The 16421-nt window shown below is 37.6% G+C and overlaps 1 protein-coding gene across 3 annotated transcripts in view; it reads right to left on the reverse strand.

Annotated features, from left to right (window-relative positions):
- The window catches only part of AKAP7 (A-kinase anchoring protein 7), a 142484-nt gene that overhangs the window by 92920 nt on the left and 33143 nt on the right, over positions 1–16421 (reverse strand). For all 3 annotated transcript variants that reach the window (XM_017533246.2, XM_017533247.2, XM_037740200.1), the window contains exon 5: positions 12617–12777. In XM_017533246.2, the coding sequence (XP_017388735.2) occupies positions 12617–12777 (161 nt within the window). The remainder of the gene's footprint in view (positions 1–12616; positions 12778–16421) is intronic.

The following is a 16421-nucleotide window of genomic DNA, read 5'->3' on the forward strand; positions in this document are numbered from 1 at the left end:
CTCTTAAAAGTAAACAGAGGGAAAGGTTTAAGACATTAGATTTGGCAATGATTTCTTGAGTGTAACACCAAAGCACAGGCAACAAAAGTAAAAATAGATAAATTGGACTAGATAGTAATTTAAAACTTTTGTCCATCACAGGATATAGCAGAATGAAAAGAGCATATATGGAATGAGAGAAGTATTTGCCAATCATACATATGATAAGAGGTTAATACTCAGAATATAAAGAACTCCTACAAATCAACAACAAAAAGACAAACAACTTGGTTTAAAAGTGGGCAAAAGACTTGAATAGGATTTCTCCACAGAAGAAACACAAATGACAAAAAGCACAAAAAAGCTGTTCAGCATCACTAATCATTCAAGAATTGCAAATCAAAACCACAGTGAAATACCACACCCATTAGAATGGCCGTTATCAAAAACGTAGAAAATAACAAGTGTTGGAGCCCTTGTACACTGCTGCTGGGAATGTAAAATAGCACGACTGCTATAGAAAACATTATGGCAGTTCCTCAAAAAATTAAAAATAAAACAACCATATGATATAGCAATTCTACTACTAGTTACATACCCAAAAGATCTGAATTCAAGGTCTTGAAGAGATATTTATACACCCATGTTCATAGCTGCATTATTCACAATAGCCAAGAGTACATCAACAAACCCAAGAGTCCATCAACAGATAATTAGATAAGGAACAAAATGTGGTGTGTATATATACCATGGAATATTTTAAAGCATTAAAAAGGAAGAAAGTTCTGACACATGACAGAGCATGGATGAACCTTAAGGATGACGCCTGGATTTCTTGATATTCCTGGTAGAAGAATAGGGAGATTGAACATGATGATAAATACAAAAAGAGAAACATGGGGCTGGGCACAGTGGCTCACACCTGTAATCCCAGCACTTTGGGAGGCCGAAGCGGGCAGATCACCTGAGGTCACGAGTTCGAGACCAGCATGGCCAACTTGGTGAAACCCCATCTCTACTAAAAATACAAAAATTAGCCAGACGTGGTAGGAGCCACCTGTAATTCCAGCTACTCAGGAGGCTAAGGCAGGAGAATCATTTGAGCCAGGAGGTGGAGGTTGCAGTAAGCTAAGATAGCACCATTGCACTCCAGCCTAGGTGACAGAGTGAGACTTTATCTCAAAAAATAAAAATAAAAAAACAAAAATAAAAATACAAACACTACAGGAAAAAAAGAGATAAGCTAATAAAGAAAACTGAGGAGATACATTGAGAGAAGTATTAAAAAATACACAAAACAAAACAAAAAGAAAAAACAAGCAAGCGGTGTCTCAGAAGCCAAAAGTAGAATTTAAAGATGGGAATTCTTGGTTGTGTGAATAAATCTAGAGCATCCGTTAGATTCAGCGATTACAAAGCTATCAGGGGCCCACGATGTGGCATGCAGTGAAGTAGGCCATAGCCTACTGACTGCAGGAGGTTCAAGAAAGGACAGTAATGAACTAGAGATGGAGAATACAGACAACTCTTTTAAAGATTCTGGGCAGGAAAGGAAGGAAAGGTACAATGCAGAAGCTAGCAAGAGATTCAAGATCAAGAGGGTATTCTGATTTTTCTGTAGTTAATTCTAAGGGTTTTTAAACTTTGTTTTTCATTTGTTTGTTTAAGTGATAGGAAAGGTGTTACTGAGCTAGTAAAGTTGGGGGAGAGGAGGTGATAAAGAGAAAGGGTTGAAAATGCAGAGACACAGAGAGGGAGGAAGTAACTGGTACAGCAAGATCCTGGTTGAGACCAGCAGACCAAGAAGACAGCTGAAGGAGTTAGTCTTAACTAGATAAACGACACCTCTTTCCCTAAAACTGTATGAGAATTTAAAAGCCAAATGCAGTAGCAGATAGGTTTACTAAGCACAGGGGCTTGAAGTGAGCAGACCCCAGCCTCAGTGCTATCTGCTGAGAGAGGGGTAGGAGGTTATAGTTGCTCCAAACAGGAGGCTACAGCAGCAACAGCAGACACAAGAAAAAATGAGCAGGAGCAGTGGACCTGCTGAGCCAAGGCTCTGAGTGTGGAAGACACACATTTGCAGGAGGACCAACCTGCATGACTGTGTGATTTCTTCATTTTCTCATTCTTTTGATACATATTGATTAACAGCTTTTTTTCTTTTTCTTTTTCTTTTTTTTTTCTGAGACAAGGTCTTTCTCTGTCACCCAGGCTGGAGTATGTTGGCATATTCACAACTCACTGCAGCCTCAACTTCCCAGACTCAAGCAATCCTTCCAACTCAGCCACCTGGGCAGCTGGAATTGAGGCATGCACCACCATGCCCAGGTAATTTTTTCTACCTCTTGTAGAGACAAGGTCTCACTATGTTGCCTAGGCTGCTCTTGAACTGCTGGACTCAAGCAATCCTCCTCCTCAGCCTCCCAAAGTGCTGGGATTATGTGAGCCTTAACACTTTTTAAGTGTCACACATTATAGAAGGTACTGGGTATACAATCGTGATCAAAACAGTCATGGTCCTGGCCCTCATGGAGCCTAATCTAGCCACAAAGACAGTCAATCAAATAGACAATAACAGGCCAGGCGCAGTGGCTCTTGCCTGTAATCCCAGCACTTTGGGATGCCGAGGCAGCCAGATCACTTGAGGTTAGAAGTTTGAGACCAGCCTGGCCAACATGGCAAAACTCTGTCTCTAATAAAAATATGAAACTTAGCTGGGTATAGTGGCAGGCGTCTGTAATCCCAGCTATTCGGGAGGCTGAGGCAGGCGAATCACCTGAACCCGGGAGGCACAGGTTGCAGTGAGCCAAGCTCATGCCATTGCACTCCAGCCTGGGCGACGAGAGCAAGACTCCATCTCAAAACAAATAAACAAACAAAAAACTGAATAGACAAAAACGTAATCACAACCTGTGATGAGACCTATGAGGGCATCCCACTGGGTACAGTGATAGAGAACTTATAAAAATACTCTACTCACAGTGGACAGGGACTCTCTGAAGTGGTGACATTTGAGATCCTAAGAATGAAAAGGTCTAAGCAGAAGGAATGCTCAGGAATTTTCAGAAGATCCATGGCAGAAAAGACTTTGTTGAGTCTAGTACCTGTAAGACGCAAGTGTAACTGGAGCACAGTGGGCAAGGAGAGACAGCCATGATAAGGCAGGAGATGGAGGCAGCAGACCAGAACATGGAGGATATTGTGGGCCACAGCAAGGAAGGTGGATTTTATTTTGCCCAGGTGTTGGGGCAAAAAAAAACAAATGACTGAATTGGATCTGCCATTGGCGTTTCCCAGCCAGGTCAAACAGAAGGAGACAGGACAATTGAAAGAGCCACCAAGAGAGTGGCATACCCTGAGGCCTTGTCTAGTTTAAGTCCTGGAAGAGGCCAGGCCTGGGTGAGGTTCCAGAGCATTAGTAGTAGTGGAAAGGAGGTAACTAGAATGGGAAATTGCAGCAATAGCTATATCTGGGTTTAAGGTCTCAGAAATATGCTTATGCACGACAGAGTGGTGTATGGGTATAGCCTGCTAATGTCAAAGAAGTCAAGGGATTCTAAGAAAAGCAACAGCTGTGATGGTAGTAGTGGGAATGGATTATTTACCATTAATAATGATAATAGCTACCATCTATTTCACATTGTCTATGTGCCCAATACTGTGCTAAGCACTTTGTATAGATTATCTCACTTTATTTTCAGAACAGGTATTATTAAGCATAAAAGAAACAAATAAAGAAACAAAGATTTGGGAAGTGAAAGAAATTGCTTAAAGCCACTCAAGTGATAACAGGCTGCACAAGAATACAAATAGTTCTGACTGACTCCAAAGCTCACTTTGTGCCAGGATGGCTGGACAGGTTGTGCTCATGCTACTGAAGGAAGCAATCATTGCAATGTGAGCTATGAAGCAAAATCCTCAAAATAGGAGAGGAAATATTCAGATGACAGCAAAAAGAGAGGCAGAAGGTAACAAAACCAGGTAACATGAACTACAATAAGGAAAGGCCTTTGTCACTTTGGGAGGCTGAGGCAGGAAGATCACCTGATGTCAGGCGTTCGAAACTGGCCTGGTCAACATGGTGAAACCCCGTCTCTACTAAAAATACAAAAATTAGCTAGGTGTGGTGGTGGGCACCTGTAACCTCAGCTCCTTGGGAGGCTGAGACAGGAGAATCGCTTGAACCTGGGACACAGAGGTTGCAGTGACCCGAGACAGTGCCATTGCACACCAGCCTGGGCAACAAAAGTAAAACTCCATCTCAAAAAAAATAAATAAATAAAAAAGGAAAGTCCTTTGTGTGAGGATAGAACAGGGACAAAGCAACAAATAATTAAGAGAATGTGGATGACAGCTGTGGGTCCTGTGGAATGTGGGGTTGAGTGAAATGAGCAGCCCTCACCTAGAGGAAGCTGTGATCTCAATCAGATAAGAGCCAAGTTTCAGCTAAAGCAAGAAGTGTTCCTGGAAAATGTTTAGGGAGTCCAGTTGCCAATTTGCAATGTAACAGACTAGTATAGTGATTAAGAACACAGAATCTGGAATCAGATTGCTTGGGTTTGAGTCCTGGTTCCACCATGTATGAACAAATTACTTCTTTGTGCCTCAGTTTTCTTGCTAAATGGGAGTGATGACAACGGTCCTCCTATGGTTTGGATGTGGTTTGTCCCCACCAAAATTCATGTTGAAAATGATTTCTAATGTGGTAGTGCTGGAGATGGAAGCCTTGTGGAAGGTGTTTGGCTCACAAAGGTGGATCCCTCATAAATATATGAATGCCTTACATCAGGAGCATGTTCTCACTTTAATGGGACTGGATTAGTTACTGAAGAGTGAGCTCTTAGAAACCTGATTTAGGCTTCCTGGATTCTCTCTTGCTTCCTCTATTGCCATGTGATTTCTTTGCACTCACTTTTCCACTTCCCAGCATGTGGTTCTCACCAGACGCCAGCCAGTGCCGTGCTATGCTCTTGAACTTCCCAGACTGCAAAACTGTGAGCTCAATAAACGTCTTTCCTTCATAAATTATCCAGCCTCAGGTATTGTTATAGCAACACAAAATGAACTAAGACAGCCCCTACCTCACAGGTTTGTTAGGACTAAATTAATATTTAGTAAGATAATTAGAATAATGCCTGGTACAAAAATCAGTCCATTTAGAATGTGTTTGATCGAAAATCAAGCAAATAAAAGAGGTGAGAATAAAAAGGATTAACAGAGAGGTGAGAAAGGAAAGGAAGGATGGAAGAAATGCTTGGAGGCATATGCAAACAGAGGCAGGGTAGGAAACGGTGCCTCTAATGGTCTCAGTGGTGCAGGACTGTGAATGCAGCCATCCTAGCTGAGAAGATAAGCTGGTCTTTGATAAGTTCCAAGTGAAGTGTGGCTAAGTTATTCTGATGTTTCTGAAGGGAAACTAGCCCAAGGCATTAGGGGAAAGGTCAGCAGGCTGCTGGGACACCCAACAGCTTGTGGTGGTTAGAAGTCCAAGACTTCATGTAGTAACAGAGCATCCTAGAAGGGCCTAAAGATACCAGAAACTGAACAGATTTTTCACAAGGAGCAGAAAACACAGTGTATTCTCTCCACCTTTTGGGGAAAATGACAGTCAAAATAAAAGAAAGCATAATGTTCAAACGAACATTCTAAAAATTTATTTTTTTCTTGTATGAGATAAATGTACTTAGGATTTTTTATGCTAACCAAGGGTACTTTTCTATTAAAAAAAAAAAAGATTTGCAAGAACTACTATAATTCTAGTGGGCTAAATTTTTAGCAATCTCTCAATCTAACAACCTTCTTAACAAAATTACATATGGCTGGAAAAAAATGAATGAAATCACATATCCATTTCTATGCAAAAAGCTTTTCAGTGCAATTTCATCATTCATTATAAAATGTGGGAACATGCCATATAAACGCCAAATGTTCAATATCTTCTTACTTCTATGAGCTACTGGGTAATTCTAGGAAAGGAGAAGGTGCTGTTTTATTGTGAAAAAAACAAGATCACTCAAGGTCAAAGTAGGAAGCTGAGACACAGCCTCTGATGCCATACATCTTACCTACTTCCCTCAAGGGGCTACTACCATAAGCCCAGATGTACACAGATATGAAGAAGGGCTTGGTCTCTTTAGCCCACCAGCAGGTATCAAAAATAACTGTTAGTAACAGCATAATTTTGATGGTGTAGGAAAAAAGAAATATATTTTTCTCACCCATCCTATATTCATGGCTGATAACTCTGTAAGACAGATTAACAAGAGACAAGCATACAAATTTATTTAATAGAAGCTTTATGTGACATGGGACCTTTTATAAGAAAATAATGACCCAAATAAACATGTACACCTGTGTATTTTAACGCTATGTTTGATGAAGAAGTGGATAGTTGTGAAGTACAACTGAATTATAAAGTATGATCTAATGGAAATAAACGGGGGAACCTAGCAAGGCTTATAGACTTGACCCAGTGTCTTCAGAAAGGAGGATGTTCCATTGCTTCAGGCACAGAAACAGCATATCTCAAATGTGGGTCTTATGACCTGCTTCAGGGAAGGGCAAGAGGGCAGAGTGTGACTTTCCTGCTTCTGCTATTTTCTCAAATTCCTTTAGCTTAAAATATTACGGAGTAGCATGTCCTTTTACCCCATTAATGGTAAAAGCTCATCAATTTAGACTCTACTAGTTCAAAATGTACAATAATTTTCTTCAATTTTACACATTAATAATTCTAAGTGACTCTTTATCTTGCCAATTTTCAATAATGAGTACAAAGAGTAGTGTCTGAAATTCATTCCTTTTTTCATAAGAACTATGTAACACTTTAAGAATTTATTTTTTTTAACTTGTAAATCTAAAAACTCTCCCAATGAAAATTAGGTAAATCAGACTACAGCTGAACCTTTGAACAACACAGGTTTGAACTAAGCAGGTCCACTTATAGCGGATATTTTTCAATAGAAGTTACACGAGTGTGCCTGCCTCTCCTGCCTCCCCACTTCCACTTCCACCTCTGTGCCTCTGCCACCCAAGCAAGGCTCACTCCTCCTCTTCCTCAGTCCACTCAATGTGAAGATGATGAGGGTGAAAACCTTTATGATGATCCACTTCTACTTAATGAACAGCAAACATATGTTCTCTTTCTTATGATTTTCTTAATAGCATTTTCTTTTCTCTAAATTATTTATCATAAGAATAGAGCATATATTAATAATTCATGTAACATATAAAATATGTGTTAATCAGTTGTTTACGTTATCAATAAGGCTTCCAGTCAACAGTAGACTACTAGTAGTAAACTTCTGGGGGAGTCGAAAGTTATATGGGGAATTTTGACTATGCAGGATTCTGGGCACCAATCCCCATGTTGTTCAAGGTCAACTGTAATTACTTTCTTTACAAATTATCCTGCTTTACAGTTAAGTGAGACTAGCTCTGTCTCTATTATTTTGAATGAACAAAATTTTAATATTCCTATATAGGCATATATGTATAATTTATTACAAAGTTTTAAGAAATTTGGTCAATGGAATATATTCTTCTGAACGTTGGAATATATCATTTGCAAAATAGCTTATAAAATATGACACAAAAACAAATATTAAATTATTTTACTGATACTGTTGGACTAAAGTGGTACTAATTCTAATGCATTCTTTTTTTGAGATGAGGTCTCACTCTGTTGCCCAGGCTAGAGTGTAACGGCAAAATCATAGCTCATTATAACCTCCAGACCCTGAGCTCACGTGATCCTTCTACCTTAGACTGCTGAGTGGCTGGAATTACAAGTGCGAGCCACTAGCCAGGCACGGTGGCTCATGCCTGTAATCTCAGCACTTTGGGAGACTAAGGTGGGTGGATTACGAGGTCAGGAGTTCAAGAAGAGCCTGGCCAGGATGGTGAAACACCGTCTCTACTAAAAATACAGAAATTAACCAGCTGTGGTGGTGGGCGCCTGTAATCCCAGCTACTTGGAAGGCTGAGGCAGGAGAATCACTTGAACCCGGGTGGCAGAGATTGCAGTGAGTCGAGATTGTGCCACTGCACTCCAGCCTGGGTGACAGAGTGAGACTGTCTCAAAAAAAAAGTGCAAGCCACTGTGCCCAGCTTGAGGCATTCGTTTAAAAATATATATAGGGAAGTAAGATATTGACAAAAATTCCATGTATTGAACATTCTGAATATCTGAATACTATGTAAACAGAGGCTCATCTGAACTTCAATACCTGACACAGTGAGTCCCCAATAATTAATAAATACATGTTGCTTCAGTAAGTGAATAAAATTTTCCATGTATATTCAAATATTTAGGTTTCTTATAAAAGTGAATAAAAATTATAATCAAAAACAATAGTACAATACACACATAAAAGATTAAAAGCAAGTATAACAGTAATTGTATGAGGGGGAAAGAATGTTGCTCTCCCTCCAGTTTCTATTTATTATAATATTTTGTTGAAACTTTTGAAAAAACGTAAATATTTTCAATCAACAGTACCTAATACCTCTGGAATCAAGAAAGGAATTACAGGAGCAGTAATAAAAAACCAACATCCTTGGGCTTATATTCATATTAAAGCTGGTGAGACTTCACATTCCTCAGCACACAATGGATCTTTCATCAATACTGGAAAATGCCTTTGTGAGAATATTTGCAAAGAATGGATGGAATTCTCAATGTTGCAAGTACCCAATGAATTATTTAAAAGAACAATGAATGAATGACTAATTAGAAATGTTTCTTGAGTGCAGAGATATTTATATTACCACAGAAAAGCTCTAAGTCTAGCATTTTTTACAGAGCAGTCAGGAAGAAAAGATTAACTGTGGGCATCAATCCCAAATGATTTGCCCAGGAAGAAAAGATTAACTATGGGCATTGGTCCCAAATGATTTGCCCTCAAAATGATTAGAATTGCCTTTCGTTAGCCAAATGATTTTAAGTACTCCTTGACTTGTAAATATTGCTTATTTGTTTGCATGCTTGTTTATACGTTTTGCTTCACCCTATCCCTAAAAATAGGATTTAAGATAACTCCAAAGAAATGTACACTATAATAAGTAAATTTAATATAAAGAAAATGAGAAAATGGGAAACTAAAACTGGAAAGATAATGAAGCCAGGTATACGGTAAGTGCACAAAAAGAACAACATTATGTCCTATACTCTAAATTGAAATATGCCATAAACTAGGTTCTAAGTTTTCAAGAAATCAATTTTAACCCAAAGACACAAGTTAAATGTTCAACATTCATTAGGTAAAAAACAATGGTTTCAAGAGAAATAGCCCTAATATTGAAATTAGAAAGAATTTTTTCTAATCAACTCATGTTTTTTAACAAGATATAATCAACATTTGCAATACTTAAACAGATAATTTCCATAAGCCTGTTTCTTATAAAATCATCAAATAATGCTACAAGAATTATAGTAAAAGCAATTCTGTAATATCGGTTCTACAAAGTTTTACATGATTTTTGTCTAAGTACCTATGCAATTTTTTTGATATCTGGCTTAGTCTAGAAATGTATTTCTCAGTGACAGGAATAGATGCTCTTGCAACAAACAGAAAAAGAAAGGAGGGGCTGGCTGCAGTGGCTCATGCCTGTAATCCCAGCACTATATGAGGCTGAGATGGGACAACTGCTTGAGGCCAAGAGTTCAAGACCAGTCTGAGAAACATAGTGAAACCCCCAACTCTAAAAAAAAAAAAAAAAAAATTCAAAAAAATTAGCTGGCCATGCTGGCGCACACCCATAGTCTCAACTACCCAGGAAGCTGAGGCAGGAGGATTGCTTGAGCCTCAAGGCTCAAGGCTGCAGTGAGTTGCAATTGTACCACTGCACTCCAGACTGGGTGACAGAGCAAGACTGTCTTAAAAAAAGGAAAGGAGAAAAGTACTATGATAAACATACCTAGTGAAGATATAACAGCCAAAATATTCCCTCAGAAGGAGGGAAGGGAAGTCTTGCATATCCTTCAATTGATTTATTCCTACATGTTTCTACTGTTCTTGTTATTAAAAATTGTATCTCTTAAAAATACTTTAATTATTTAGTTTCTTGTATACTGATCATGTACCTAGGGACCTCACTGAAATCTGTAAGTTTCTCCTATGAAACCTAAAAATTTGTCTTTCTCGTGTTTTCAAAACTTCTACCTACCACTTTTTTCTTTGTGACATCAATGAGACAAGAGTCTTCATACTCTCTATTAACCAGAAATCTCCTCCATTCATAAAATCCAATATACTGGTCTCTCATCACAGCCTTCTAATCCTCCTTTCTCACTCTCAAGCTTCTATTAACTCTAATCTTCAGTCCTATTACTCTATTCTCCTTCCAACTATTAGTCCCATCCAGACTTTACTGCCTTCTCTAATGTACATCCAATAATGATCACATCAAACATTCTACCACTCTCTTGCCAGTCTTGTTCCTTTGTCTTTTTACCACATCTACCACATAAGGGCTCAAGTATGGATTAATTCAGTTTCCTCTCTCTATTCCCACATCTAGATGCTTGAGAAAAATCACAAATTAGTAACATTACACATTTTTACAGTCTCATCCCAAATGAACCTTCTGCACTGCTCTGCAACCCCCATTACATGCTGCTTATTAAACTTTCCCCTTTGGTTTCCCTTGGTCATTCTAAACTTTCACCACTTTCCTCATGCCCTTATTTTACCTTCACTGCTCCCCTTAGCATATGAATCTCATTTGGGTGATACCTCCAGATGTGCAATTTGTACTTCAGTAACACTAATCTACTTGTAGGTCAATACATGTGATTTGATTCATTTTCATATGCTGTTCCCTCTACCCACAATACGCTCCTCCAATTTGTCCAACCAGAAAACATGTATCTACTTTTCAAATGTCTACTCAAATGCTATATCTCCTATAAAATCTTCCTCAATCCAGATCCCTTCTTCTGTGTGTGCCCACTATACTCTGTGCCTCTGCCTCTATTTACAGAAATTATTGTATTATAATATTGCACTGCAATTGCTTGCCTGTTTGCTTCTGCACAAAGCTATAAGCTCCTTAGAGGAAAAGGATCGTTATTTTGAGTTTTCTATCCCAAGCACCTGGTTGGCACCAGCTAACTGCATGCTGAAGGAATGAATTCTTCCCACTAAAGTATAATTCCTTGAGCCCAACATTATGTAGAAGAAATGAAATTTAGAGGTAATAAATTTATAAAAACCTTAGCTAAAATGAATGTGGCATGGCTGTGTCACTAATAACAGCAATCGTGAATTTTACATTTGCAACCTAACTGAAATGCTGCTATGTAAAATGTATTTAAGTACATAACAGAAATCTTCTACTAAAACGATAACTAAACAGCTCTACTTCTGAAACATCTGAATGGATAATGAACTCAGCGAACTTAAACCGTATACTAGACAGCACAACTGACACTACACTAAATGTCATTCTAACAATTAATCTGAATGATAATCCAGCCCTATATAAACATTGACATTCACAAAATATTTATCACAAATATCTTAAGAACACAAAAGAAAAACCGACAATGAAACCTAATCCTCACTGCCTGCCAAACATATGCTTTTAAATGGGCAATTAAGAGGCAATGTAATATTAAGCAAAAAGGATGTCCCAATAGATCACATACAACATGATGCCCTTTTTATTACGTTAAAACCAACTAAAATGAAAATGCATACACTTTGAGAAAATAAAAGTAAACGCTGACTTCAGAATGATAGTTAACTTAATTGGAGGAAAGCCAAAGAATGCGTTACTGAAGAGGAAAACATGGTTAGATTACTATCGAAGCCCTAGCTTCTGTTTTGGGTGGTAGATTCCCAGGTTATTATTACATTATTTTTTAAAAGATAGAGAGAGAGAAAAAGGTAGATACACACAGAGAAGGAGGGAATGAAGGCAAGAAGAGAGGGAAGAGGGGGCAGAGAAAGAAGAGAGAAGAATGAATAAACACAGATACAGAGGAAAAAAACAGGTAAAAGTGGACCAAGCATGGACCAATGATGCGAGTATGATATGAATCAAGGATTACTGAACCTGCAACAAGATGACATGAAATGACATGAAATGAAGTGAAAATAAAAACTTCTCACAGCATGTAGGCTAATACCCAAGCTATTATCTCTGGATCAAACTCAAGTCACTCATCCAGGTTATGATTTTTTTGCTTCCAATTCCCTGACACTTTTAATTGGGCTGCACAAAGCAACATGTTCTCCAGTACATGTGAGGTCTTCTACTAACAATGGGCCTTCCACTCAGAGATTACCCAGGGGAGTGGGCAGAGGGGAGCAGCATAAATGGAAATCTAGCTGATTCACCAACTGGCTCTCTGGAATAGGGATGATAACTTCCACAAGCCTTTGAACAGGCAGGCAACAAACGACTCTTATTCATTGATTCAGTACTTACCAAGTGCCAACTATATGTCACATGTTATGATAAGCCCTGAAATCCTTCAGACTTATGACTGGGACAGTCCTAAAAAATACTTAAGTCTAGTCCATCATCTTTTAAAAAGTAAAAAATGTCAAGTCTCTATTACAAAATTGAAAAACATTGCTTCTCCGACAGACAAGATTTCATATGAGCGAGTTGCTATCTGTTTTACCTGCTATCTCTGAAAGTGAGTTTACATGATCGCCTTCCGCCAGCTTCACAAATCCAACCTGATTTCCAAAAGTGCCAATCCCTTGAAAGGGCAAAGTCAAATGTTTTCCTTGGAGGAGTTCTTCTATGAATGGTTTCAATTCCAAAAGAGCATCAATACCACTGGTAAGAAATAATATATTTTTCAGTTACACATTAAGTAATAAAATATACAAATCCAGATAAAGAATAAATTATCAGTTTTAGAAAGTTTTAATTTTGATATTTGTATTAATTATTTTAAGGCTCAAAATGTCCTCTAAATCTAAACTATATGATTGAAACTGATAGACAGTTTTAAACAAAAACTATAAGAAGTGAAAAAATCTTTACCTAATTATAATTGCTATTAAAGACATAAAAGTAGATACTATTGTACAGTTTACCAAAAAAATTTATAACCATATGAAATATTATATGGACAACACAAAAAATTACTGAAAATATATCCCAAAAAAAGAATACCTACAAGCGCTTACATTAGATTATGTGTAAAGTTCTAGATTCTTGATGAAATTACTAATACTTTTACAGTACTTACCATTTGTAAGACATTCTAATAAAACTTCTCTTGAAATGTAAGTCTCTATAATTCGATAATCTGCTATACTTAGACTCAAATAAAATACAAGTTTAATTATACTCCCCAATTGTAACTATGTAAGTTTGCTATATGTACATTAGCTATTTAGCCTATGCAATTATACAGCTGCTCTGTGTTGGAAGTGCTATATTTTTCTTTCTTTCTTTTGTTTTTCTTTCTTTCAAGTGCTCTTTCTTTCTTCTTTCTTTCTTTCAAGTGCTCTTTCCTTCTTTCCTTCTCTGCCTCTCTCCCTCTCTCCCTCTCTCTTGTTCTCTTGTCACCCAGGCTGTAGTGCACTGGTGTGATCACAGCTAACTGAGGCCTTAACCTTCTGGGCTCAGGTGATCCTCCTGCCTCAGCCTCCTGGGTAGCTGGACTACACAGGTGCATGCCACCATGCCTAATTTTCTTTAAAATTATTTAAAGAGAGGTCCCCCTATGCTGCAAAGGCTGGTCTCAAACTCCTGGGTTCAAGTGATGTTCCCACCTCAGCCTCCAAATTGCTGGGATTAAGGTGTGAGCCACTGCATCCACCCATACTTTTCTTAATAAAAACAAATGTTTACTATATTACTGAATTAGACATTATGAGATTTTTGATATTTGGAAAATTAGAATTACCTCTAAAGAAAATTTTGGTAGAGGGACTTCATTTTTAGAAAAAAATGAATTCTCACTAGAGGGCAGCAATTACTTAACAAAGAACTAAGCACATTCATACAGAACTTTAAAACACCCTTCTAATGGAGTACCTTCATTTAAATTATTTTGATCAGTGATTTATTCAGTCAAGCATTTGAAAAAATTAGTTTTCTTGATCTTTCATATCTCTAAATTAGTCTTCAAAGTTTTTAACTGATTTTCATCTATGACTTCTATACCAATCTCATTTCTCTGAGAAATTACATAGCTATACTAAAGTATTATACATTTGTCATTTCCAAAATTGTAAAGTATTGTACATTTGTCATTTCATTTTAAAAATGACAAATGTACTTTAGTATAGCCACGTAAATGTCAACATTTCTCATTGTACCTCCAAATCCAGTTTAAATCCACTATTACCTAACTGTAGTTATGTTCATCCAAACATATACAGCGTACATACTTTTAAGTCAGTACTTTCCTCCACTGTACGCTATGAATTAAAGCATGTGATAACAGAACAGCTATTCCTGTCTCATTTATAAGTTGGGGGAATTCAAGATATTTGTTTTAAGTGAAACTATATGCTAATCCAGACCATAAGAAAGGTTAAGACTTCAGAGACAGTGAATTCTATGTCATTATTCTTTAAAGAAATATAGATGATCTAAATTCAGTTCATTTTTCCAGTTCTCCAGTAGTATAAATCAATAAATTTGTCCTAATAAGATGCCACTGATTCACAGAGAGCGAAAGAATATCAACTAACTTTCTACTGGGAATATCATTAACTTTCAAATTATTTTAACATATTCAAATTGAATATGTTTTCAAGAAGGGTTTATGAAAAGGCTTCTTTAAGGTAAAGTAAGTAAAAAGTACATGCACATAAGAAACTGAATTCTCAAACTGGAGTTCAGACCCAAAGGCTGTATTTCGAACAAAGACAAGACATCTATCTTTTCAAATCAGCATCTGGGCTTGGCCTAATATTCCATTCCTTTCTTCTACACTGTGAGGACACAAAGGACTTCAGGTGACATCTCCAACAAGAAATTAATGATTTTTTAAAAGTCTCTGCACATTCCATATCCAATCCATTGATCAGTACATTATTCAACACCTAAAACTTGATATTAGACTTTGAAAAATAAGAATCAATATAGGACAAGAAATGAGGATAATCTAGATGTCTAACATACAGTTTAGGATAAAAAATTAAACATTAGGGACTTCTAATAAATCGTTCACATAAACAATGTCTTCCCAGAAACCCCATCAATTCCATTCTAGCTGCCCCAAAGTGAGGTCACACATTGAACCTCATCACCACTTAAAAGTTGACACCTCTGCCTCTCCAGAATAGGGGTGGACCCAATCCAGTCAGCTAAAGGCCTTAATAGAAAAGACTGGAGTCCCCTGAGAAAGAAGGAATTCTGTCCCCAGACTGCTTGAGAACTTGAGAGTACAATATCAACTCTTCTCTTCCAGGCTGCCCTGCAGATCCTTCAATCATGGGAGACAATTCTTTAAAATAAATCTCTCTACATAAAGATATACATGTCTATACAAACAGATACAGATAGATATCTACATAGATACGCTGCTATTGGTGCTGTTTTTCTGGAGAATCCTGACCATTCTAACACACACAGAGCACTTCTCCTTTCTTGCAACCTTTCATCTTGCATAGCATCTTCTTTGGATTCTCTTCTTTCAAGAATGTCAGAGTACTGCTTTTTTCTTCTGATTGGCCAAGTGATCACCGTCAATCAAATAAAATCTCCCCTCCTCTCTGTCCTTGCAGGATGCTCAAGCCTGCTTTGGGTGCATTGGCTTGGGACAGATTATAAGATTGAACTCTAAAAACATGAGGTTCTACTGTTTAAAAGACACAACTATAATAATCATAAAGGGGTTGAATATTTTGAGTTATTAATTTATTTCATCTTATCCCTTTTATTTTACCTTTTCCTCAACCCCTTCCTAATTCAAGCCTTGTTCCTCATTCCCTCAAGAGATATAGCTGTCAAAGTAGAAAACAAAAGCAACCTGCAATTCAGCCTGGCTTTGGTTTTCCAAAAATCTTAGGCTTGAGCTTAATATGGTGAGCTATATACAACGTAACAGAGGAAGAGAAAATCTAAGTACAGATAGACTGTCCCGGAGAACTGGGGGAAGAACAAGGTTTCTTCCAGATTGGAAAACAGTAATCAATGACTCACCTTCAACCTTTATGGCAGAACCCTGGCATGGTGGCACTGGGGGTGGGTAGAGTACAGTAACTCTAAGAATGACTTAGGTGAAACTCAGGTTGTCCAGTGGCCTAATAACATGCCAGCTCTAATAGCTAATAATAGAGTGCCTACTATGTGCTAGGCCCTAGACAAAGGTTTCTTGCACATATTGGTACTATTATTTTCTCCATTTACTTAGAAAGTAATGATTTGCCCAAAGTGAGGTAGATAATAAGAGGTGGTTGTGCCATGATTCCAAAATACGTATCTAGAATTTTAAGCTAAACGATCAGGTCCAGAGT

The sequence above is a fragment of the Cebus imitator genome, unplaced genomic scaffold, assembly GCF_001604975.1.
Source record: "Cebus imitator isolate Cc_AM_T3 unplaced genomic scaffold, Cebus_imitator-1.0 Scaffold81, whole genome shotgun sequence".
NCBI classification, from domain to species: Eukaryota; Metazoa; Chordata; class Mammalia; order Primates; family Cebidae; genus Cebus; species Cebus imitator.